Consider the following 22,274-nt stretch of genomic DNA (forward strand, 5'->3'; position numbering starts at 1 on the left):
GCAGGACTGTCCGCCATGCTGCTGCCTCCTCGACGTCGACTGCCGTAAATTGGCAACAGGCTATAAAGCTTTGGCTCCGGAGCACCTCCACTTGACAGTCTCGCTTGTTGACGACGCTACTTCTCCCGAATGGAAGCTCCTAGCCATCACTTCCTCATGGCCGTGGCGTTTCTTCCCTTATAGCTTCCCTATAAAATGCTTCCCTATGGTACCGAGGCGATGCAATACTACCCCTCTATATTCCCCCGTTACCATGCCTATCTATGTGCGTCCACCGTCCCGGCCTCGCCTGGTCTCCACGTGCGACCTGCTACCCCGGCTTTGCCAAAGCGACCCTTCCATCGCCGTGCTCTCTTTGCGCACTCCAGCGAATCCTGGCCACTGCCGACCTCCGGCACATGGAGATGGCCGCGACAACCGCCTGCCGCACACTTCAAACCATACTCTTCAGCCCTTCCAACACCATCCTACCAACCTTGCGCATCAGTTCACCATCAATACCCGCCAATCCGCCTCGTCGAGCAACAGCCACAAGGCTGCCGGCGATAACATGTCCATGACGTCCCTCATGCAGCCGGACTACCCTTCTAGATTTGCTCCCTCGCCAGCACCAATGTCGCATCAACGGCCTTAATGCTAAAGCGATAGCCAGGACCCCTGCCTGTCCTCTTGTAGTCGCTAGCCACCGGAGTCTCGACTTGCAAACCCTCTTGGAAAGTTCTCGTGACCAACTCGCATCCTCCTCCTCAGGTCGACCCATATATCCGACTTCACCGTGTCCCAATAGTAGACTCGACACGGTCGGCACCCGCCTCGCTCAGCCGCACGCAATGCCCATCCAACTACCGACGACCGTCAAAAAGGGAGTCCTGCAATACTACCATAACCTCTTTCTTTCCTTCACTCTCATTCGTTATTGCCCCCTTTGCTATCTACTCCATGCAACGATGACACCGAAGGGGACTACTGGACTTTCTCCGCAGTCTTACCCACACTAACCTTACCGTTCGCCGACCTCCAACTTCTCGCAACATAGCCATCACCCCTACTCAACTTCCAACCCCCGGCTCCCTACTTCACTCACGACCACAGAACCAGATGGTCGAGACTGCTCGAGAACCTCGCCAGCTCATTCCCGCATACCCCCGCTTCTGATCTATCACCTAGGTAGCATTCACTGACTCTCAAGTCTCCCCGACCCGAGCCACGAGCCCTCTTTCGAGCAGCAAGAAAACCTGCTTTATAGGATGCCTACCTCTACTCTGCCTAACCCCTCCTTTACACTTCCACGGTGACCACATCTGCCATGTTCTCACGATGTCGGCCTCCCAGCTCAACGTCGATACCTCGTCCTCCCCGCGGCAACCTCTTGACAGCCAGAAAAATGCTGGCGCCGACATGTCCATGATGGCCTTTGTCCAGCCCGGCTGCCCGTCTAGGTTCGCCTACCAGAATGAGCATCGTGTCAAAGGGCTCAACGCAGAAACCCTAGCGAGGGTCTTCCTTCCAACGCCCTCATGGCTGTCGACTCCAGAGTATGCAGCAATCCGGTCAGATCCTGACAATCCATCGACCTGCATCTTCTTGAGCCTTAATATTTCCATATACAACCAACAGATAATCCCCTCGGAATGGACCGAGCAGTGGTTCTTTATGGTCGGCCGTGTTCATCCCTTTGCCCTGACGTGGGAAATCGAGCGACGTGATAGCTTCGAGTCGGAGGATGACAACATTACAGAATACACCATCCCGGCTCTCATCGTCCGCGACCACAGCTACCAGCCGTAGGTGTATGCTCCAGACCTCCGTCACCACTACCTTCTCTGACGATGGCCACAGAGTCATCCCTCGCACCCTCGGCTCGGCGGATGCCTTCCCAGCGATACAACCCATTGTCTCCTTCACGGGACCTGTCATCGGTTCCGGCCGCGACCTTCTGCATGGAAACTCGGCTGCGGCCCTTGACGACACCCAGCTGAGCTGTTGCGGCTTTGTCCAGCTCTCGACCTTTATCTGTCCTGGGATTCCGGGCAAAACACCCTTCAAGGGCTTTCATCCCTTTCAACTTTTCGTCATCTTCCCCATTCACGCCAATCCTTGACCTCCTATGCAAGAAGATGACCGAGAGGCGCGATAGCCAGTTCCAGCCGAACGCTCTCCTCACCTGCACGGGCAAAATCGCCGGCTTACTCGATCACCAGATCATGACACATGCCCCGGCCTTCGAGCAAGACTATATCTTCATCGTCGTCCCCGATACATGGACTTTCCTTGACAGGGCCATGTCCAACCAGGCTTCTGCGACACAGCTACTGCCGACGACACCCAAGGGCTCAGTCGGCAACCCTCGGACTATAGCGATGCGTTGGCCAGGTTTACCTCTACCAAAAACGCAATGCCGCCCCAAGCGGCGCCTCCCCACGCCGCCTGCATCTAGGTCAGTCGATCCTTATGATGACATCAAAGCGGTCATTGCCCGATCCCGACCAAACCCCAACCAAGAGACCGCGACTTTCTCCAGAAATTTCCACCATAGTCGCCGCCTGTGATAGTCGAGGCCCCGCCAAATCCGACACTTCCTCCCTTCTGTCCCAAGAAGACCCGGGAGACTCAGAGACGGACACCGAGCCAGTCAATCACCCAGCCACATCCGCCTCTGGCCCTATCAGACCTCCGGCGTCAATCTCTTCCCGACCGCACCGCGCCCGACATCCGCCCAAGAATATTCTGTAAAGCAACGAACGAAACAACACAACATGACAAGGAACATGTTTCATCATCCTCAAACTCAAGTGCGAAAGGCCCTAATGGGATATTTCCTTCTCCTCTTGCTCTCCTTTTCACAAAGACAATCCAGTCAAAACTTCTCCAATATACTCCTTATTCTGTTTATATCCACCACTTATAGCACCTGTAAATCCTCAGAGCCTTCCACTCGCCCACACATGCATTACCCACCCACTCTCTTCACCCCTGCCGCCTCTCCACGCCCTTTGCGCCTTTGCAAAGCAAAATCTCCCTTGCAGCGGCCTAGGCTGCCTCTCTGACGCTCTGTCTCGATTTCACTCACGATAATGCTCTACGTCTCTCGCCGGATCTCCATCTCATATCTCATATCTCACTCTTCTTCCTGTCTTCCTCTCACTTCCCCTGTCTCCTATCTCCTGTCGCCAACTCTCTCCTCTCCCCGACTTTCTCCTGTCGCCATCGCCAACTTTCGTTCCGAAAGGCCTCTTTGCGCGAGCCGCGGCTGGCGAGCCTTCCCCTCGTGCGCAACCCCCGTTGGGTTGCCTCTCCTGTCGATTTCCCCCCCGCAAATGCCGCCCTCTGATTCGCTGGCGTTCTCGCTTTTGATTCGTCGGTTGTTCTTTTCTCGCTTTTCATTCGTCGATGTTCTCGCTTTTCATTCTGTCGGGAGGTCTGTACTGCAGTAACGCAATGGGTTGTATTCAAGATGTCTTGCTAGGAAGGGAGGAAAGGGAATGAGGGGGCACACTACGTGCCCTTTATACACGGATCCCCGAGGTCCATACACGTGACGCTAAGGGTCACGTGTGCGTGTGTGCGCACCTCCCTTACAATCCTACTATAGCTATATGCTACATTCCCACACTGGCAAATCTTCTTTTATCGCTGCAATCGCAGCAGTAGCAGCAGGTGCGGGAGCGTAGCAGCAACCGCAAGGGTGCGACCGCAAGGGTGCGAAAAGAGTGACGGTTCGAGCGGCAGCTAGCGGGGAGGGCGTTCGACTGATCCTTCTATCCTAATCGTAAGGCTATTCGTATCGACGAGGCGTTCGAGGGCGCGGTTAGGCGATGCCTTTGTCATAGCATCTGCTGGGTTGTCTGCGCCGTTAATCCAGCGGATTTCTGTGATCTCACGCCTTTCGTAGGATTGACGTAGGGCCATGATATCTATCATCAATCGCTTCTCCTTCGTTGTGCCTAGCTTAACGAGGCACTCGTAGAGGGAAAAAGAGTCGGTGCAAACGATTAGGGATAGGGGAAGATTGAGGCGGTCTGTGATCTTCCGTATCGTCGTTGCTAGTGATATCCCAATATCGAATCCGTTGACCATGCCGTAGATCTCTGATGCTAGCACGCTTCGGGTGACCCTCTTACACTTCGTTGAGCTCCAATGGAGGACATTGCCCTTGATCCCGAATTGGTCTTTGGTACGTGCGGTCTCGGTCTCATTGACTAGGGCAATGACGAAGCCTAGCTGTGACGATAGGTCCTTATTGTTCGCAAAGGAACCGTCGGTAAAGATGATAAGCTTGGCATTGGCGAGGTCAATAGGGATATACGTTAGGCCTCGCTGCTGGTGGTCTTTCTGCCATTGAAGCCGCTTGTTGAGGGTCGTGCAATCCTCTTCCGTAGGGGTTTGGACCTGGGCAGCAATAGAGATGTCGAATGAGGCCTCTGGTTGACAGATTGAAGCCACATACGCGCCACGGGCACGCTGTTCCACGTACTGTTGGGCTCGATCGTATGCCTTGATGTCGATGGGTTCGATCTTGGCTGCTTGACCCTTTGTTGAAGCAGTAGAGCGTTGTGGAAAGTGGTGTCTTGGAGGGTTATCTTTGCACCGTTGAAGTCAATGCTAGTACCGGGGTCATCGTTGTCTTCGGCTTTGCCCGAAATTGTGCCTTTACGAGTTCCGCTTCCTCTAGCGCGGAAAAACGTTGTGTGCCAAGCATAAGGGTATCGTCAGTCTGCATTCCCACAATCCCAAAGTTATCAGGTCCCTTATTCGTAATTAGGAAGCATAGGTCGTAGGTTGATGTGGACATGTCGAGGTTATCGACATGATGCCCGTGATAGGTTCGAAACCAATGGACTCCGGCCTCCGCAATTCCGTATAGGGCTTAATAACGCGAATGATTGTTCCTTCCGGGTATCTTCCTTCTAATTCGGCGGGAAGATGCGTGAGAATGGTGCGGAATAGTTCGGTCTGCGCCTGGGGATACGCTTGTGTGATGTCACGACGAGAGGTCATGCCGTGAGAAAGGAGGTCTGGGAGATAGCAGAAATAAGCCGTTGACTGACGCGTTGAATTGTCGGGGATTGCGTCAATAGGTGGTTTTCTTGGTCGTTGTGCCCTTGGACCACGAGCCTTGACTTCTCGTATGGTTTGGTTTCTTTGCCTTTAACCTCGCGGACCATGCGGGAGCGGAAGATATGATGGTTCCCGTGCTTTGCTTCATTGTAGCGTTCGAAGCTAAACACTCCTCGTACCAATAGATCATCGATCTCCGTGCTATCGGATTCCTCAAAGGGTGCCTGGCGTTGTGATAATGCCTTCGTCCCGTAGCTTGATGGCTAGTTGGTAGGCATCTTCTTCCTTCTTGACTAGGAACGTCGTCTTTGGCTTGTTCTTCGAACCAGGGGGGCGGCCTCGCTTGCGCGGCGCCGGGGGATTAGGAGCAGGAACAGGGGCAGGGGCAGGGGCAGAAACAGGAACAGAATCGCTCGCAGGATCAGAAACAGGAATGTCAGAATCATCCGCAGCAGCAGCAGCGGGGCAGGGATCGTCGTCTCGTCGCGGAAATAAGGCTGCACAAGGGTGGAACGGAAGGTCTGGGGTCCGTTGATAGTATCAATTGTGACATTGGAGCCATCAATTGCACTAATCTTAAAAGGGCCTTGCCAGCCGAGCTTTCTCTCCACACTCGGACCTCGCTTTGCAGTGGGAGCGATAGTATAACGCCTGTTGATGATGGTCCGTTCTTTGTGTGTAAGGCGCCCTGCACTTGCCGCTCTGCTGAGAGCTGACGAAGCATTTTCATCGCCTTCTGGGCTGCGGCAGCCCTTTCAGGGTCGTAGCAGGGGGCGAATCTAACGCCATTCGAGGGTAGGCGCCAAAGACTAGGAGCGTAGGGACAATGCCATTTGGCCCTGCTGTGTCGTTGATGGCTTTGATAGCCATTTGAAGGATCGATTCGGGGGATGTGAAGGTCCCGATTTCTGCGTGGAGGATCTCAAACGCACGGCGGAGAGGGGCATGATATCTTTCAACCTTTCCAACGGACCAATGTGCTTCCACAGGGACTTGCTTGCAGGTTATCCCCATAAGCTTTGCCTCGTTACGGAACTCTAGGGAGGCAAAATTGGTCCCTGCGTCGTGCTTGATAGTATCAGGGGGTCCGAGATATGTGTCTATCCAGAGGGCTCGGAGGGCTTCCCACGTATCCTTTGCTGACATCGATAGGAGGAACCTGGCTGCTTGGAACGCTGTTGCTGTATCTACCACGTGCAAGACGGGGCGTTGAGGGGTTCCAAGGTAGAGCACATCAGCGACGATTTCGTAGTTGAATTCCTGGTCATCCTTTAGGGTGAATTTGAAGCGTCTTGGAGCTTGAGAGTGCATTTGACAGTGATGACAGAATCTCGAGATGTTCTCTAGGATATCTATCGTCACATCGTTGTGGCCAGCTTGCCGTAGGAGGTTGTGAAGTCTTGGGACCGCTGGGTGCCCGAATCGACGATGAAGAGTGCGGATCTCGCTCTCCGTGAGGAATGCGATAGCGGCCTCGTTGGTCTTAGGTAGGAGGAACCAAGGATGTCCCCATTTGCGGATAACCGGGAGGGTTGTTCGTCCGACAATGGTGTCTGTAAGGTTGTTGAAATAGATGCCTAGGCGATCCATATCAGCGAGAGAGAGGAGGAAGGAGTAGGGTCTTGAGGATATGGAATGTGATCCTTCCGAGAGGTGTTTTAAGGGCGATAGAGCCGAGGATAGAATGGCTTCGCCGTTGCCGAATTTGATAGAAGCTTGGCCTGCTGTAGTCTTATCGAGCGTTATAGCAGGGTCTTCTCGTTGTAGAGCGATGCATTGGTCGTAGCCAGCTGTGGAAACCTTCGCGGCGCCTGTGTCAATTATGATGCCCTGGAATCGGAGTCTTGAGTAGCGCTCCTCTATCATGAATTGGGAAGCAGGTGTAGCGTTGTTTTGAGAGGTGCTATACACGTCTTCCCTGTGATCAGATGGTTGAAGGCTTGCTGGCAGAGCATTTGGCTTGTGTGCCACTGTTCTGGGTTGTTGTCATTATCTTCATTGTCGTCCTCGTCCCATGGGTCGTTAGCATCATCGTGGGCATCCATCTCGTGACCTTCAAAGTCAAGAACGTAGGCTGTAAGGTCCTGGGGAGGGGTAATCCCTATGAAGTGACAGTGGGCGACGTATTGGTCTCGGGATCTTTGACGTTCCTCGGCAGTGTGCTTTGTAGACCAACATCCTTCCTTATTGCAGACGAAGCACTTCTTATTCCACGGGTGGTTGTGGCCGGTTAAAGCGTTGACTATTGAAGCTTCCCCGTGGAGCGTTGTAGCTGCCTCGTTGAGCGTTGCCTCTATACCTTCTATACCCCTTCTGACCAAATCTTCCGCGATTGTTGTTGTATCTTCGATCGAGATAGTAGTGGTCATTGGGATCCATATGATCAGATGGTTCCTCGAGGTCTTGATGGTATTGAGGGCCTCCTTGAAGATAACGAGGCGCTATTCCGCGTGCAAGATGGGTCTCAACGGAAGAGCGAAGATCTGCAAAAAGGGGCTCGATTCCTTCGGCGGGCTTGAATAAAGCGTATTCAAGTTCAGGAACACCGCGGCATGCATTAATAAGCGTTGTACGCAGTGGAACGTTTCCTGCATACGCGTTGCCAAGAGCTCGTTGGCATAACTGTAGCTTATCAAGGAGTAGCTGAAGAACCTCGTGTAGGGATTTCGTAGCATTATCGGCACGGAGCTTGTTAAAGGAAATAGTCGTCCATTCAGTATAGTAGTGAACGTGGTTAACTTCCGTATCGAAATGTTGCTTGATGCTATCGTATGCCTTGCGGAACGTTGAGGTCCAGTTAATGTGGTCAATGTAGTACGTTTGGGCTCGGCCAGTAAGGATTCGAGGAAAAGAGCGTGGAATTGGTCCGGCTTGACCTGAATGTTATAACAGATACTCATAAAGATGCGTAGCTTATCATCGAGAAGGTCATAGGGTTCCCCGTATAGTTCTTCTCTTTGTCCCAGATCTTGGTGAATTTCTGTTGTGTGTTGGCATCGACGATGCCGTTCGGGATGTCGGCCGGGAAGCGTTGTGTACGCTTCGAGGGATGTGGGAGAAGAGGGTTCTGCTAGAACGATGCTCTGTTGCTGGAACTGATAGCTTGTAGGATGTATTGTTCGTTGGGAAGCGTAGCAGTCGTTGTGGGCGGTTCCGCAATTGTCGTAGCGGGAGGAGCAGGGAGCGTCGGAATAGGGGCTAACGGCATGGATGGCTCCGCCGTGTTGGAGGTGGGAGGGTTCTGCGTTAGTCGTCTCTCTTTTCTTGTATAGGCCTCCGTTCCTTTATCGAATTGGGTTACCATGAATTCGTTGTCGGGCCAGGCTGGTGGGTTATCGATCGTCTGTAGGAAGACGAGCTGTGGGATGATGTGGTCACCCTTTTCTCCTGTATAGATACCACGTCTCTTTAAAAGGTAACGTAGCTCCTTCGAAATTCCTTTGGCATCTTTCTCCACGTTGCCTCGGTCCACTGTTGGAAGTGATCCTGGAAGAATTCAAGGATATTAGTGCCATGAAGGTGTACGTTCTCCTCGCATTCTGACATAAATCGTGCGGTATATGTCATAACAGCTATTCTATCTTCCTCTTGGGGCGTGATCTCATCCTCCCATCGGGTCGGATCGATATCCTGATATTGGGTCTTTGGGATCGTGAGATTTTGGACCAATTCCTTACTTGGTCGAGGAAGGCGTCGTTCCTCGTAGAGGCGGGTTCGGGGTTGGGGTCGTGCTTGTCATCGTGAGGGTTGTCACGTAGTTGTCGAATCGTGAGGGTTGTCACGTAGTTGTCGAATCGGCGTTGTGGACGCACTTACACTTAATGTAACCGTTAAGTGAAGTTGGAAGGATCTATCAATGGCCTACCGGGAGCTAGTTGGTTGCCGGGTCCGGGTAATCGTAGAGTCCTTGATCTTAGCATAGAAACCTCCTCTAGGTCCAACCAGGGCAATATCGCTAGGAATATGGTAGTTGGGCTTTCGAAGGTTGCGTTCTATCTCTTCTTCCTTGCCAATCTGTGATCGACCAAATCGATCACTGATCAGTGTCGGGAGGTCTGTACTGCAGTAACGCAATGGGTTGTATTCAAGATGTCTTGCTAGGAAGGGAGGAAAGGGAATGAGGGGGCACACTACGTGCCCTTTATACACGGATCCCCGAGGTCCATACACGTGACGCTAAGGGTCACGTGTGCGTGTGTGCGCACCTCCCTTACAATCCTACTATAGCTATATGCTACATTCCCACACATTCGTTAATAAATAAAAATAAATAATGCCCTGCCCCCTTGCTGCCCCTTTTAGTTCCAGCTGCGCAGTTCGCTTCCAACGCCTCCGTAGACCATACGCCGCCGCAGACCACATAGAGGAAGGTGCCCAAGCCGGCCCGGCTTCTAACTCCGCCATAGACCACACGCCTCCACAGACCACCCCCTTCGCCCGTCCTCCTGGCCCTTAACCTACACTCCTTTTACGTCAGAAGTGTGGAAAATGCAGGGCGCCTGCGTTACCTGCGGAGCCAGTCGGCCGCCTCCTGTGTTGTCTGCCTGCTAAGCTCCTCTAGCCGGGCCTGCGCTGCCGTCATCTCCTCAGGCACCCGGTTCCCCACTAGGTCCCGCTCCCGCACCTCTGATACGAGCATGATGCCGTCGAGCGTCGGGCACCGCGACAGCTGCACGTATAGGCTATACGGGTCGCACGACGACGGCACCGCCCTCCCTCGACCGTCGTCATCCTCGCCCCCGCAGCTCCAGCGCCACGCGCTCTAGCGTCCCGCCCTGCACCTTATAGTCGGTGCAGGCGAAGGCCGCGGCGCACGGCAGGCCCCTCCGGCTGACGTCGTTGCGCTGCCATGGCCGCTTCCGCTGCGCTGTGATCTTGACGCTGATGGGCGTTAGCAGGATCGTCCCGGCAGGCATCCCGACGAAGTGGAAGTCCTGGTCGTCTCCGAGGCCAGCACGATGCCCGCCGGCGGCCCGAAGTGCATGATGAGCTCCGCCGAGACGCGGTGGCCGGGGAAGGCGCGGTCGGGGATGACGTCCACCGCCGTGTACCCGGCCCCGTTCACAAGCTTCAGCCCCTGGTGCGTGTTCTGGTTCACGACGACCGGCATGCCTGGCACGAAGAGGAAGACGGCCGGCACCGGGGTCGCGCTGTCGTCGCCCTGGCCTAGCATTAGCACCGCCTCCTCTTCCGTCGGCACGCCGTCCCTCCACTTATGCTCGGAGGAAGACGCGCGCCGCCGTCCGCCGCCTCTCCGGAACGCGAGCGCCGCCTCTAGGTTGAGGTTCCAGCGGTTCCGGTTGAGCGGCGTCACCACCGTCAGGCCCGTCTCCCACGGGATCCGCCTGCCCGGCCGGTAGCATCTCGAGTTGAGCAGCTCTAGGTCCGACCGGTCCTGCTCGCCCCGGCGGATCCGCCCGAGCAGCCGCCGCAGCTCCGGGTCGCCGGCGGCCCGCATCTGCTCGTCCAGCATGACGACCGTCGTGAAGCGCCGCCACAGCGCGTGCGCCTTGTCGTGCTGCCGCCGCTGCTCGGCCGCGAACGCCCCGTCCTCGTCCCACGCCACCGCCGCGCTCGGCAGCAGGATCGACCGTTCCTGCACCGGCCGGAACTGGTGGAAGTCGCCGCAGAGGATCACTACCGGGATGCCGCCGAAGTCCCGCGCCGACCCCCGCAGCCGGCAGAGCTGCTCGTTGGCGGCGTGCAGCGTCCGCGCCCCGAGCATGCTGACCTCGTCGATCACCAGCACCTCCTTCTCCTGCCAGTCCATCCGCGACCGGCCGTCGACGAAGCGCTCGCCCTGGCCCGCCAGCCGTACGCCGTCAATGTCCCTCGTCGCCCCTCCCGCCCGGCCGCCCTGGCCGACCGTAAGGCCGCAGGCCGAGTGCAGCGTGATGCCGTTGATCCGCGCTGCCGCCGTCCCCGACGTCGCCGTAACCAGTACCCGGCTCGATAGGTCCCTCCGGGCGAGCAGCTCGACGAGCGCCTCGATGACGCGCGACTTGCCGGTGCCGCCCTCGCCGCCGATGAATAGGCAGAGCTGGCCACCACCGTCGCCGCCTGCGTCGTCGCCCTGCCGGATTCGGTCGAGTTGCCGGCACACGATTAGGAGGGCGATGGCCTGCTTCTCGTTGAGCGTGAGCTGGCCCGCCAGCTCCTGCCGGCGGCGACGAACGAGCTCGACGGGCCGAGCCGCACGCGCATCCCCGCCGCCGTGCCTGCGTCTGCGTCGCCGTCGGCCGCCGTTACGTCGATGTCGTCCTCGCCGAAGCCCCCCATCACCCCGCGAAGGGCCGCGCCGCGGTCGGCCCCGACGCCCGCCGCCGCCCCGCCGCCCTGGATGCCCTGGATCGCCCGCTCCGCCCCGCGCCGCGCTCCTCTGCTGCGACTTGATGGCCCGCATCTCTTCTTGCCGCGGCAGTGCCGCCCCGACAGCGCCGAGCCCGGTAGGTTCACCCGCCTGCCTGCCCTCTCGTCCGCCACCACCGTCGCCGCGAGCTCGGCCGCCGACCCGAGCGCCGACTGCTGGAACCGGCAGAGCTGCTGCGTCATCGCTAGCAGCTCTGTTGACTGCGCCGTGACTTGTCCCGCGCTGGCGGCGTTCCGGACGACGTCGATGAGCCGAGCCGCGTCGCCCGCCCCGCCGGCGCGGTATGCCTCCTCGCCCCTTCGGCCGCCCCCTGCCTTCGTCGTCGGCCTGCGGCGCCGTCATACCGCCCTCCTCGGCCGTGGCGGCCCACTGCTTGGCGTCGCGCTTCGCGTCCTCCGCCGACCGCCGGAGGAGCTGCACGTTGTCTGCGAGCCGCGCGACCTCGGCGCCAGCGACTCCCGCGCCCGTGCCCAGATGTTGTTAATGTCGCCTGCCTCCTCGCCGAGGAAGGACTCCACGGCACGAATAGGGCCAGGTGCTGCACCGCCGCCCTAGATGCTGTTAGCCGATGCCCCTAGCTGCTCTGCCTTCCTCTTAGGCGCCCCCCGTCTTATAGTACGCACCTCCGGTGGCACGACTCGTCGTCTTCCTCGCTGAACTCCTTGCTGAGGTATCCGTCGACGCATACAGTCGCCCCGCAACCCGGCCGCCTAAGCGCCTGCACCCAGCCCTTCCCGACGCCCAGCTCTCCGCGAAGGGTACCTCACCCCAGCCCGCCATACCGTCGGCGCCGCTGCCGTTTTGCTTTAACCTTACAAGCGATGCGTAGTCATAAAGGCAGAGGCCCGCAGGAGCTCGCCCCGGTGCCGGTAGGCCTCGACGAGAGGGATCTCAGGCCAGCCTCCTCGACGACGACCGTCTCGTCCGGCGCGTCGCCCGTCGCCTCGGCGCCGCTCGCCCGTCGGAGGTGCCGCCACCGGCGGAAGACGGCCCAGTAGAGCTGGTTTGCGTTTATATACGCCCACGCTGAGCCGCTGCTAAACTCCGCCGGGTACCCTAGGAGGTGCGCGATCACCTCGACCTGCGACAGCGGCCGCTCCGTAAAGACTCGATTCGCCGCCTTAAGCAGGAACGTTCTCGTCTTATTCCCCGGGGTCCGCCGCCGTCGCTACCCTTCGGCCCCGCCCTCCCGGCCGGCGTCGCGGTCGGCGCCACTTCTGTTGCCCTCTCCCGTCGGCTCTAGCACAGGAAGGAACTCGGCCGCGGCGGCCACACGCTTCCACACCGGGTCCTCTACCTTCGTCGCATAGTTAGTAATATAGTAGATTAGGGCCATGGTCTTGCGCTGCGTCGCGATGAACGAGATGTCGTGGTTGTGTCGTAGCCCCACTGCCATCGCCCTGCCGCCGGGCGAGTATTTTACGCAGGTCGCGCTATGCGTATGGATCTGCGTCGCGCCCGCGCAGAAGTTGGCCTCCTCGTCGAAGGTGTCCGTGAAGCGCGCGACGTCGTCGAGCCGCGACGATATGTCCGCCGTGGCCGACCGCTCTGCCTGCATGGCACAGTAACCTTCTGCGTCTAGCTCCTGCGGCCTCGGTTCAGCTTAGGCCCCTCAGCCTGCCCCAGATAGGGGCATCGGGGTTTGTGTTAAGGCGGCCGCCTTACCTCAGAGAAGACGCTATCTACGTAGCGGACGATGCGCTCCCGGTACGCCGCCTGCTCCTCCGCGTCCGGGCCGGCGAGCGCGTCGCCAATGCCCGCGTTGCCCCTTAGCCAGAGGAGCCCGTGGATGTGGAGGGCGCCTCGCTCGTTGGTCTCTACCGCCCCGTAGTATGCGCCGACGTGGCCGAACACCGACTCCTCCCCGACGTTGACGTAGTGCTCGAAGAAGAGCGTCATCTCCCGGTGGAAGAAGACGGCCGAGCTCATCGGGTCCGATATGGCCAGCCGCGTCCGCTTATACGCGGTCCCTAGGTCACTTAGGAAGGCCTCGGCCTCGTCGGGGTCGCGGCCGCGGTGCGCCGCTAGCCGTAACTTTACTAGGTTCGTAATGTCGTTCGGGTTCAGCGTGAACCAGATAGCCGGCACCCGTACCTAACGATGAGGATAGTATCTTCTTCCGCATACTAAGGCGGCTCTCCTCGACATTGGCTGCCGGTAGCCGAACACGGAGAGGGACCGGAGGAGCTCTTTACCCCGTCGTCGCTAGTCTTACCTGTGGCCTCGAGCTCGGCCTGGCCGCCTCGAGCCTCTGCGCCGTTAACGACTTTAGTAGGCCCTCGACCCTTGCGAAGTTCTTCCTCGCTACGCCTAGCATGCTGGCCTGGCGGTTCTTAGACCGCACGCCCATGTTAAAGACAAGGAAGGCGAAGATAGGGTGCGTCGCGAACCGGCCGCCGTGACGCCGCAGCACGACGTCGGCCCATGCCTGGAGCTTCATGTTCCGCGTCGACATAAGGCCCTCTGCAACCCGCTCCGCCTGGGCGCCCTGGTTCCCGACGCTGGGCCCGCGCTCTCCCGCGGCGTCCTCGTCGGCGAGCCTCGGCCCGCCTAAGCCAAAGGGAACAGGGTCGGAAAGGCCTTTGCAAAGAAGGAGGCGTCCGCCGAGTCGGCGAAATCCTCGCCGCGTCGCACCTGTATGTACGGCTCGCCGTCGCCGCCGTCGCCCGCCGCCCTCTGGCCGCCGTCCCTACCCACGTCCTCGGGCTGGCGCGCGCTCCTCGGGCCCGACCGCGTCGCGGGCGAAGCGAATCTTCTCGGCGTCGGCCACATCTGGCGCCCCATCTAACGGGAACATGCCGGAAGACGTTACCTCATTGATTACGTCCCCGTCCTCTTCGGGCCTAGCGCCGTCCCTGTCGTCGTCCTCGCACGTGAGCCCGACGTCGCGGCTCCCCTCGGCGGGGTCCTGGCCCTGCCTTAGCATCGCGAGGACCTCCTCGATCTCGGCCGCGCCTCCGTCGTCCATGGCCCGCTCCGACGGCGGCACCACCTGCGCCGTCTGCGTCCTCTCCCGCGCCGACGGCTCGTTTCGCTCCAGCCGCTCGCACACCACCGGCGGCACCCCGTGCGGCGGCGCCCCCCAGCTGGCTATCTCCGCCGCGTCGATCTCGACCTCGCCGTAGAGCGGGTTGTTCTCCTTGAGCCAGGCCAGCGCCCTCTCGACCGCCGACCGCCTTACCGACAGCAGGCCTGATAGGTCCCGCGGCCCGGGCCTCTCAGCGCCCTGCCACGAGACGTGGATCTCGTCCATGACCCGGACCAGCGGGTGCGGGAGCACCTTGGCAGCCAGGCCCTGCACGTCGTTCGGGAACACCGTGATATGGCCCTTGACGTGCCTCGGGTACCTCACGCTCTGCCTCTGGCCGCCGGGGATGCTATACTTCGTCACGAAGCCGTAGCACGAGTTGAGCGAGATGAGCTTCTCCTCGAGCGGCGTGAGGTCCTTTAGCTCGTCGGGGTACGCGTGCTCGCAGCCGAGCCGCCCATGGAGGTGCATGGCCGGCGACGCCCCCTCACGCCCGGCCCATCGCGCGCACTCTGCGCAGACCGCCACCGGCCTGCCCTCCGGGAAGCAGGCTTGGCACCCGAACGGGGACCGCCCGCCCCCCGCAACACCGCTCCGCGACCACCCCTCCCACCCTCCCACGCCATCTCCTCAGCTCCCCTTGGCCCGCTTCCGGTAGCATAGCGTGCAGGTCGCGATCGGCAGCGTGCCAGCGTCGTGGAACGCCCGGTAGAACTTCCGCACCGTCCTCACCTGCCTCTCGCGCGGCACCGGCGCACACCACGTCTGCTCGTTGGCCAGCCTCTCGCCCGCCTCGAACTCCTCGTCGAGGTGCCGCAGCGCGCTGGCTAGGTCCTCGGCCTGCAGCTCCTTGGTCTCGGCACCTTTCACCGACCCGGGCGCGTTTCCGCTCGGCCTGCCCACTACTAAGATGGCGTTTCCTCTTCTGCTCTTCCTCGCCTGCCGTCTTATCGCCGATCTACCTGCGTCCGGTTAGCTATCACCGCTACACGCCTTTACCTCGCTCTACGACCGTACCTGCCGAGGCGCTATCTCTGCCGCCAACAAGCAGCCCGGCTGCGGCCGGAGTTGTGGCGGGGATCTCGGCCCTGCTGGCCGGCCGGGACTGGATGGCTCGCGGCGAGTGCTGGCTTCCGATCGAGACTACGGCCGAGCTAGTCCCGCTTGACGGCGGCGAAGGGCCGGCGGCCCTCCAAGTCGGTTGTGGCCGAATATCCCGCGGAACGTCCGAACTTCTCGTCGGCGGCGGCGAAGGCCCGGCGGCCTCCACCGTCGGCAGAGGCCGGATTTCCCTCGGTGCGCGCTGGCTTTTCCCTGAGGCCGAGACGGCGCTAGGCCCGCCTTGCGGCAGCCGGCGCCCTGCCGCCGTCGGTGTCGACAGAGCCTGGATATCCCGCGGCGCGTCCGAACTTCTCGTCGGCGGCGAAGGGCCGGCGGCCCTCCATGTCGGCTGTGGCCGAATGTCCCGCGGAACGTCCGAACTTCTCGTCGGCGGCGGCGAAGGACCGGCGGCCTCTACTGTCGGCAGAGGCCGGATTTCTCTTGGTGCGCGCTGGCTTTTCCTGAGGCCGAGACGGCGCTGGGCACGCCTTGCGGCAGCCAGTGCCCTGCCGCCCTCGGTGTCGGCGGCAGCCGTTGCCGCCGCGCTTGGTGTCGGCCGAGGCTGGATATCCCGCGGCATGACTCGGCCTGCGCTGATCCTCCATCTCCCTAGTCCTGGCGGTCTTCCCCGCCCTCGCCTCGGAGGCGCCTCCCTTGACGCCTCTTCTTGCTCTCTCCGAGGGGCGCCGCTAGCAAGTGCCGGCGCTGCTGTGGTCGGCTGGAACTCTGGTCCTGTGTACGGCGCTGCGCAGGCTTCTGGCGCCGGGCTTGCCCCGTCCCCCGCTCCGGACTGGTCCCTTCCGTTGGCTGGCTTCATTGCGACACCGGTCTACCAAAGCCCCACGGACGTCTTGTCTTCCTCTTTGCACCTGCCCTCTTTGGCCCTGCCTACTTATGGTGCCACTAGGCCTGGCGTAAATCCTCGTAAGTGTAATAACAGCGTATAAATCCTTGCCTCGATTATTCGCCCTGCACTTATCTTGCTGACTGGCACCCTCTTGCGCATATAGGATCCTCTACAAAAGTCTATATATCTTACTCGTAGCTCTCTACTATGTCTATATGCGTGCTGCTGCTCTTTGCATTATACCGGCGCCGCCTTTCTATTAAGCCCGCCCGCCATTGCCTGCTGCCATATGCGATAGGCTAGACGGCCTCGGCCGATCCTTATATGTACGTCGCCGCGACGGCTTCTTCTTGCCTATGCTTTGCATGCTACGCTTTTCCTTCTTGTCATCCAGCTCTTATCAGTCAAAGCTTCCGTATGCCCCTAGACACTTGCCCGCTGAAGTTTAAAACCATGTCTTACACGTGTTGCGAATAGGGCTGCCTGCTTCTCCTCGAATATAGCTTCGCGCGTCCTGCTTGTCTTAAAAACTCTCAACATCTTACTAGACCGCCTTTTAAAGTTCTCCCTTCTCTTATTGCACTCTCCTCTATACGCATCTTATAACCCTCTTTTACAAAGGCTCCTTATATAACCTACCACTAACGCCATGTTGCGTCTTTGTTTAGAATCCTTTGACTTCTCTTACACACCATCGCCACTGGCCCTTCTCTTTTACACTAAACTCGTAAGACGGTATATAGGTAGGGAGCACTCCTGCCTATCTTTCTCGCCGCTTTTAGCTTTGCCCCAGCAACGTTGCTCTTTTACTACACGGCCGAGCCATGTCTTCGTCTCCGTCGGCGGACAGCTCTGCCCCGCACCTCCGCAAGCCCCTTGGCTCTAGCAAGGGCGCGGGCAGCGATATGTCCATGATGTTCTTCGCCCAGCCCGACTGCCCCGCGAGGTTCGCCCACCACGACGAGCACCGCATTAGGGCCTCAACGCTGAGGCTATCGCCCGCGTCCTCCTGCCGGTGCCCTCGTGGCTGCTCGAGGCCGACTACGCACCCCTCCGGGCCGAGGGCGACGACCTGGGCCCCTCTCTCTTCTTTAGCCTAAACCTCTCTATCTACGGCCAGCCAATCGTCGACACGGACTGGTCCGAGCAATGGTTCCTTATGAGCGGCCGCGTTCACCCCTACGCCCTCGCCTGGGAGGTGGAGCGCCGCGACGGTCTTGAGGCCGGCCCAGACGATACCGTCCTCTACACAGTGCCCGCCCTTATCGTCCGCGACCAAGGCTACCAGCCGTGCGCCCCCCCTTCTTTTTTTTTGCCCCTTCACCGGCCGCCTCGCTGACTTCTCTCCCTAGCGTCCTCCCACGCTCCTTGGCCTCTGGCGGCCAGTTCCCGTCTACGCCTCCTGTTGTCTCCTTCCATGGCGTCATCGCCGGGCCTGGCCTTGACCTCCTGCGTGGAGACTTCCTGCCAGGTCTCGGGCCCGACCAGCTCCGCTGCTGCGGCTTCGTCCGGCTCACTACCTACATCACCCCTGGCCTGCCGGACCGGATTCCCTTTAAGGGCTACCACCCCTTCCAGGTCTTTGTTATCTTTCCCATCTATGCTAACCCTTGGGCCGTGCTATGCAAGAAAATTGCTGAAAGGCCTAACTCTTCCTTCCTGCCCGGCGTCCCCTTTACCTGCACTGGAAAGGTCGTCGGCCTTCTCGACCACCGTCTTATGCTCTGCCCCCCGGGCTCAGAGCGCGATTACGTCTTTATCGTCGTCCCGGACAGCTGGAACTTTGTCGACAGGCCCTCGGCGGCCGCCTCCGCCTCGGCTTCCCCTTGCTACGCCCTTAAACGTCAGACCCTATCCGCCTCCTCTACCTTTGATTCCGTCTGCGCCGCCTTGTACTCCGTTGCTGCGCCGGCCTCGGCTGCGTCGGCTCCCCTTCCTTGGCCTCGGCCCCGACCGCCCTCGACCCCGTCACACCACCGCCTAAGCGCTCCCACCCGGCCCTTGCCGATACGCCCATGAAGAGGGCGCGCTTGCTGCAGCAGCAGAATTCGCCGCCTTCCTCGTCTTCGGACACCGTCAGCTCCGCCGCCCCCTCCTCTCCCCGCCGGCCGCTTCTTCGTCTCGACCGAGCGGCGTCCCGCCCGTTCCGCTCCGGCAGCCAAGCCGGGTTCCCCTCTTGACTCTATTGTCGCGAGCACCTCCGACCCGCCCGCTCGACCTATCCGCTATCGCATGCAGAAATGAGCTGCCTACTATAAACCTATCGCTCTCTTACGCCTCTTGCCTTTACTAAAATAAACCGTTCTCCCTCTCGAGATGCTATTCCTAACGAAACTTATCGCTGCAAAATTACCATTACTCTACACATTACAACGTTTATCTCTTTTTTTGAAACAACAACTTTAGCTTGCGACCTATTTCTTACGATAGTGCCTGCCTCTATTTGTTCTCCGTGACCTTGTTTATGTCCTGCGCGTTATGCCTTGTCCCTTTTACTTTCCTTCCCTCCTCTCCCTAGCTCCCTAGCTTGCCTTTGGCTTGCATCCCTTCTTGTGCACCTTCCAGTCCTCCTTTTGGTGTTGCCTGCTGCAGTACGCCACCGTCAGGCATCGGCTGCACCTCCTCGCCCCCGCCATCTCTCCACAACCCCGGCAGACCTTCCTCTGTGCTCTGCGCATCCTGCCCTTGCATTTGCGTCGCGCCCTTGTTTCCGCCCGCCTGCCCCGCCTCTGCCATCTTGTCCTGCATTTCCTGCCTCGTCCTAATTTCGCATCCTTCTTTGCCGCAGAACGACGACACGACCACGAGCACAAACGGCCTCTCTGCGTGTAGGTACGATATCGGGCTCTGTAGAATCTCCTTTGCGAGTCCGCCGCAGCTCTCGCAGCGCACCCTGCTGCCTTCCGACACGCTGCCTCGTGCTCCCGTAGGATCGGCCTTATCCACTGTAGGAACAGTGCACTGGCTGCGTGGTTCGGCCTCGCCTGGCCTACCTGCGTCACGAGCGTCTTCGGGATGCTATGCTTGTACTTCAGCTCCGTGGCCCCGAATTCGCACCAGAACTCCACGGAAACGTTGCAAGTGGCCATGCTGTAGTTGTTTTCCTAACTGCTCGATCGGTAGCTAGGGTAGACGCTTCTGCTCTCCTATTCGTGCCTTGGTGCCTCTCTTATACTCCCTTCCTCTCTTACCCCGCAACCGTTATCATCGCTGTATTTGCCTTCTTGCTTTTTCTCCCTCTTCCCGCTGCGGGATGGTGCCCGAATGGCCGATTTATTTGCCTACCTTCTTGCATGCATTAGTTCCTGGCGCTACCGCCTGCTTGCGTTCTTTGCTCTCGCCCTCTGTCTTCGTCTTGTTTGTCTCAATCCTCAGTCTTCGTTCCTCAAGGCTTTTTGCGCAACCCATGAGGGGTTGCCTTACCTGTTAATTCGTCATAATTAAGTAAAAATTATAGAAAGGCATAGTACGTGCCTCTCTGCCAGTCGCCTCCCCTCCTCTTTTGCCCTCTCCCCTTGCTGCCCCTCTTCCCTTTCCCTTTCCCGTCCGTTTGGTTGTCTCTTGAAGGGCCCTCCTTATACTTATATGGATGCAAAACGCGGGCTGCCCACGTGGCCTGGTAGCCCTAACTATCGTTAAGCCGGTGGCGTCGCCGCAATAGCTGCTTGCTTTTGCCTACGGAACACGAGACCCGCCGAAAGCTCCCAGTGGAGTCAGAGTCTCCGCCCCAACAAGACAGAGAAACAAGCTATGATAGCCAAAGGTCGACTGATTCAAGCGATCCAAGTCCTGAAGGAGTCACCGGGACACGATCGTAGTTCAACCGCTGCCACCACGCCGGCGACCTTCCTCAGAAGGCAATAGCATGCAACCGGACAAGCAGCCGTCAGGTGACCAACCAATTCCTGAAGAACCACGCGGCAAAACGCGCACCCGCCGCAGTCAACAGGAGATTTACGGTGACCAGCCAACTCGCAAGAGTGACCGGACACCAAAGCCAAAACGGAAGCACGATGATTACGTCAACAGCGTTTTCACGACCCTGCTTCCAGCGGATCAACATCCAGAGGGAAACCTCGAAATATTTCATAGTGTCTTCCTTGCCGCAGTCTCTAAGACGGCACGAGATCATCGATTTCACCGCGATGACCTTGTACGACTCCTAAACGCTACCAGGATCTGAAAACCACCCGATGGGCCCAGACTTCAAAGAGGCCATAAGGAAGGAATTGCATGATCTCCTCCGACGAGGCACTTGGAGACTGGTCAAACGTGAAAAAGCACAGGGACCGCCTCTTCCACTGAAGTGGGTGTTCACCTATAAGTTTGATCAGGATGGCTATCTCCAAAGGTGCAAAGCTCGGATCTGCGTCCGTGGCGACCTGCAGGACGAGGACGACGGACGGGAGACATATGCAGCCACACTTGCAGCAAAAACCTTCAGAATCGTGATGGCAATCGCAGCCCGATTCGATCTTGACGTTAGACAATTCGACGTTAGTAACGCCTTCCTATACAGCGACATAAAGAAGGACCATCCGTCTACGTCCGGCTCCCGCAAGGCTTCGTAGAACTTGGTTTCTTGAAATCTGGAGAAGGCTCAACCATGATCGCGGAACTTGACAAGGCTTTGTATGGTCTTCGAGTCTCCACTGCTTTGGTACAATGAGATCTCCCAGGCGCTCAAGGAGGCAGGGATTGACCGTACGGATGAAGAACCTTGCGTATTCACCAACGGCAAAATCCTGGCTCTTGTCTATGTCGACGACATCTTGATTCTCAACCCACGGCAAGAGAAGAAGGCTGTAAACGACCTTGTACAACATCTCCAATCCAAATACGATTTGCGCGAGGAAGAGTTCAAGTGGTATCTTGGCATCAGAGCTGTAAGGGATCGACCAAACAGGAAGGTCTACCTCTGCCAAGACGAGTACATCGAGAAAATTGCGCGAAAGTTCAAGCTCAGCGACTTGAAACTCCGAGTACCATCAATCCCCATCGCGACGATCCCGCTCGTCAAGTACAACGGGCAGGCTACCAAGGAAGAGATAAAGGCGTATCAGGAACGAGTTGGATCCTTGATGTACATCGCGGTCATGACCAGACCCGATATAGCACGAGCAGCAGCCCAGCTCGCGAGGTTCCTGACAAACCCATCGCCTGAACACCTTGAAGCCGCAAACCAATGCATCCGTTACCTCTATTCAACGAGATTCTTGGCGATCGTGTACGATGGAGCGTACGAGGGAGAGGTACTTGTGATCGCAAGCGACGCGTCATTTGGAGATGATGTCGAGACCCGTCGTTCATCGCAGGGATATGTGATGATGTTGTTCAACGGACCGGTCATATGGAAAGCTGGGCTCCAGGACACAGTCACGACTTCGACCACCGAAGCAGAAATTCTCAGCCTAGAGAACAACCAAGGAGAGCTACGCCCTGGACCGACTATTACGGATATCTCTCTTGATCTCGGCCCCTGAAGATTTACTGCGACAACCTTCAGTCGATCCGACTGGTGGTTGAGGAGAACCAGAGAATCACGACCAAGTTGCGGCACGTTGACATACAGAACATGTGGCTAAAACAGGAATTCAAGAAGGGTAGGTTCCTAGTGGAATACTTGAAGACTGATCAGATGCCAGCAGACGGATTGACAAAAGCGCTATCGAGAGCGAAATTCGAGCACTTCCGATCGATGCTAAATCTGACAGATATCAAGAGGGAAGCAAATTTGGAAGTGGGATGTCACACGGAGTACATCAGCCTCCAACAGTCTGAAACCCTGACTCGCACAGTAGTCACCACCTCAACAGTCACAGAACCTTCTATCAGCTTCTAGTCACTCATTCGCATCGCCTATAAAGATG

General features: G+C 58.4%; 5 protein-coding genes across 5 annotated transcripts; 3 read left to right on the plus strand and 2 right to left on the minus strand.

Annotated features, from left to right (window-relative positions):
• Positions 1–1,317: 1,317 nt before the first annotated feature.
• On the plus strand, positions 1,318–2,101 carry HRG_07180 (uncharacterized protein; the record flags this gene model as incomplete). The annotated part of the gene is made up of 2 exons (XM_044865651.1): positions 1,318–1,784; positions 1,840–2,101. The coding sequence occupies 2 exons, from the start codon at positions 1,318–1,320 to the stop codon at positions 2,099–2,101; spliced, it is 729 nt and encodes a 242-aa protein (XP_044719613.1).
• A 7,848-nt stretch (positions 2,102–9,949) lies between these two features.
• HRG_07181 (PIF1-like helicase domain-containing protein) lies at positions 9,950–14,927 on the minus strand (the record flags this gene model as incomplete). The annotated part of the gene is made up of 10 exons (XM_044865652.1): positions 9,950–11,215; positions 11,257–11,621; positions 11,773–11,853; positions 11,942–11,979; positions 12,052–12,146; positions 12,345–12,462; positions 12,601–13,013; positions 13,094–13,522; positions 13,644–13,978; positions 14,126–14,927. 10 exons carry the CDS (start codon positions 14,925–14,927, stop codon positions 9,950–9,952), a joined length of 3,942 nt encoding a protein of 1,313 aa, XP_044719614.1.
• Positions 14,928–15,086: 159 nt separating this feature from the next.
• On the minus strand, positions 15,087–16,137 carry HRG_07182 (uncharacterized protein; the record flags this gene model as incomplete). Its single annotated transcript, XM_044865653.1, has 2 exons — positions 15,087–15,319; positions 15,474–16,137. The coding sequence occupies 2 exons, from the start codon at positions 16,135–16,137 to the stop codon at positions 15,087–15,089; spliced, it is 897 nt and encodes a 298-aa protein (XP_044719615.1).
• A 916-nt stretch (positions 16,138–17,053) lies between these two features.
• HRG_07183 (uncharacterized protein) lies at positions 17,054–18,423 on the plus strand (the record flags this gene model as incomplete). Its single annotated transcript, XM_044865654.1, has 3 exons — positions 17,054–17,131; positions 17,381–17,694; positions 17,757–18,423. 3 exons carry the CDS (start codon positions 17,054–17,056, stop codon positions 18,421–18,423), a joined length of 1,059 nt encoding a protein of 352 aa, XP_044719616.1.
• Positions 18,424–21,038: 2,615 nt separating this feature from the next.
• Positions 21,039–21,887, plus strand: HRG_07184 (reverse transcriptase (RNA-dependent DNA polymerase) domain-containing protein; the record flags this gene model as incomplete). Its single annotated transcript, XM_044865655.1, has 2 exons — positions 21,039–21,631; positions 21,674–21,887. 2 exons carry the CDS (start codon positions 21,039–21,041, stop codon positions 21,885–21,887), a joined length of 807 nt encoding a protein of 268 aa, XP_044719617.1.
• Between the last annotated feature and the right edge of the window lie 387 nt (positions 21,888–22,274).

Source organism: Hirsutella rhossiliensis (genome assembly GCF_020360975.1).
Source record: "Hirsutella rhossiliensis strain HR02 chromosome Unknown scaffold00007, whole genome shotgun sequence".
In the NCBI taxonomy this organism is placed as follows: domain Eukaryota; kingdom Fungi; phylum Ascomycota; class Sordariomycetes; order Hypocreales; family Ophiocordycipitaceae; genus Hirsutella; species Hirsutella rhossiliensis.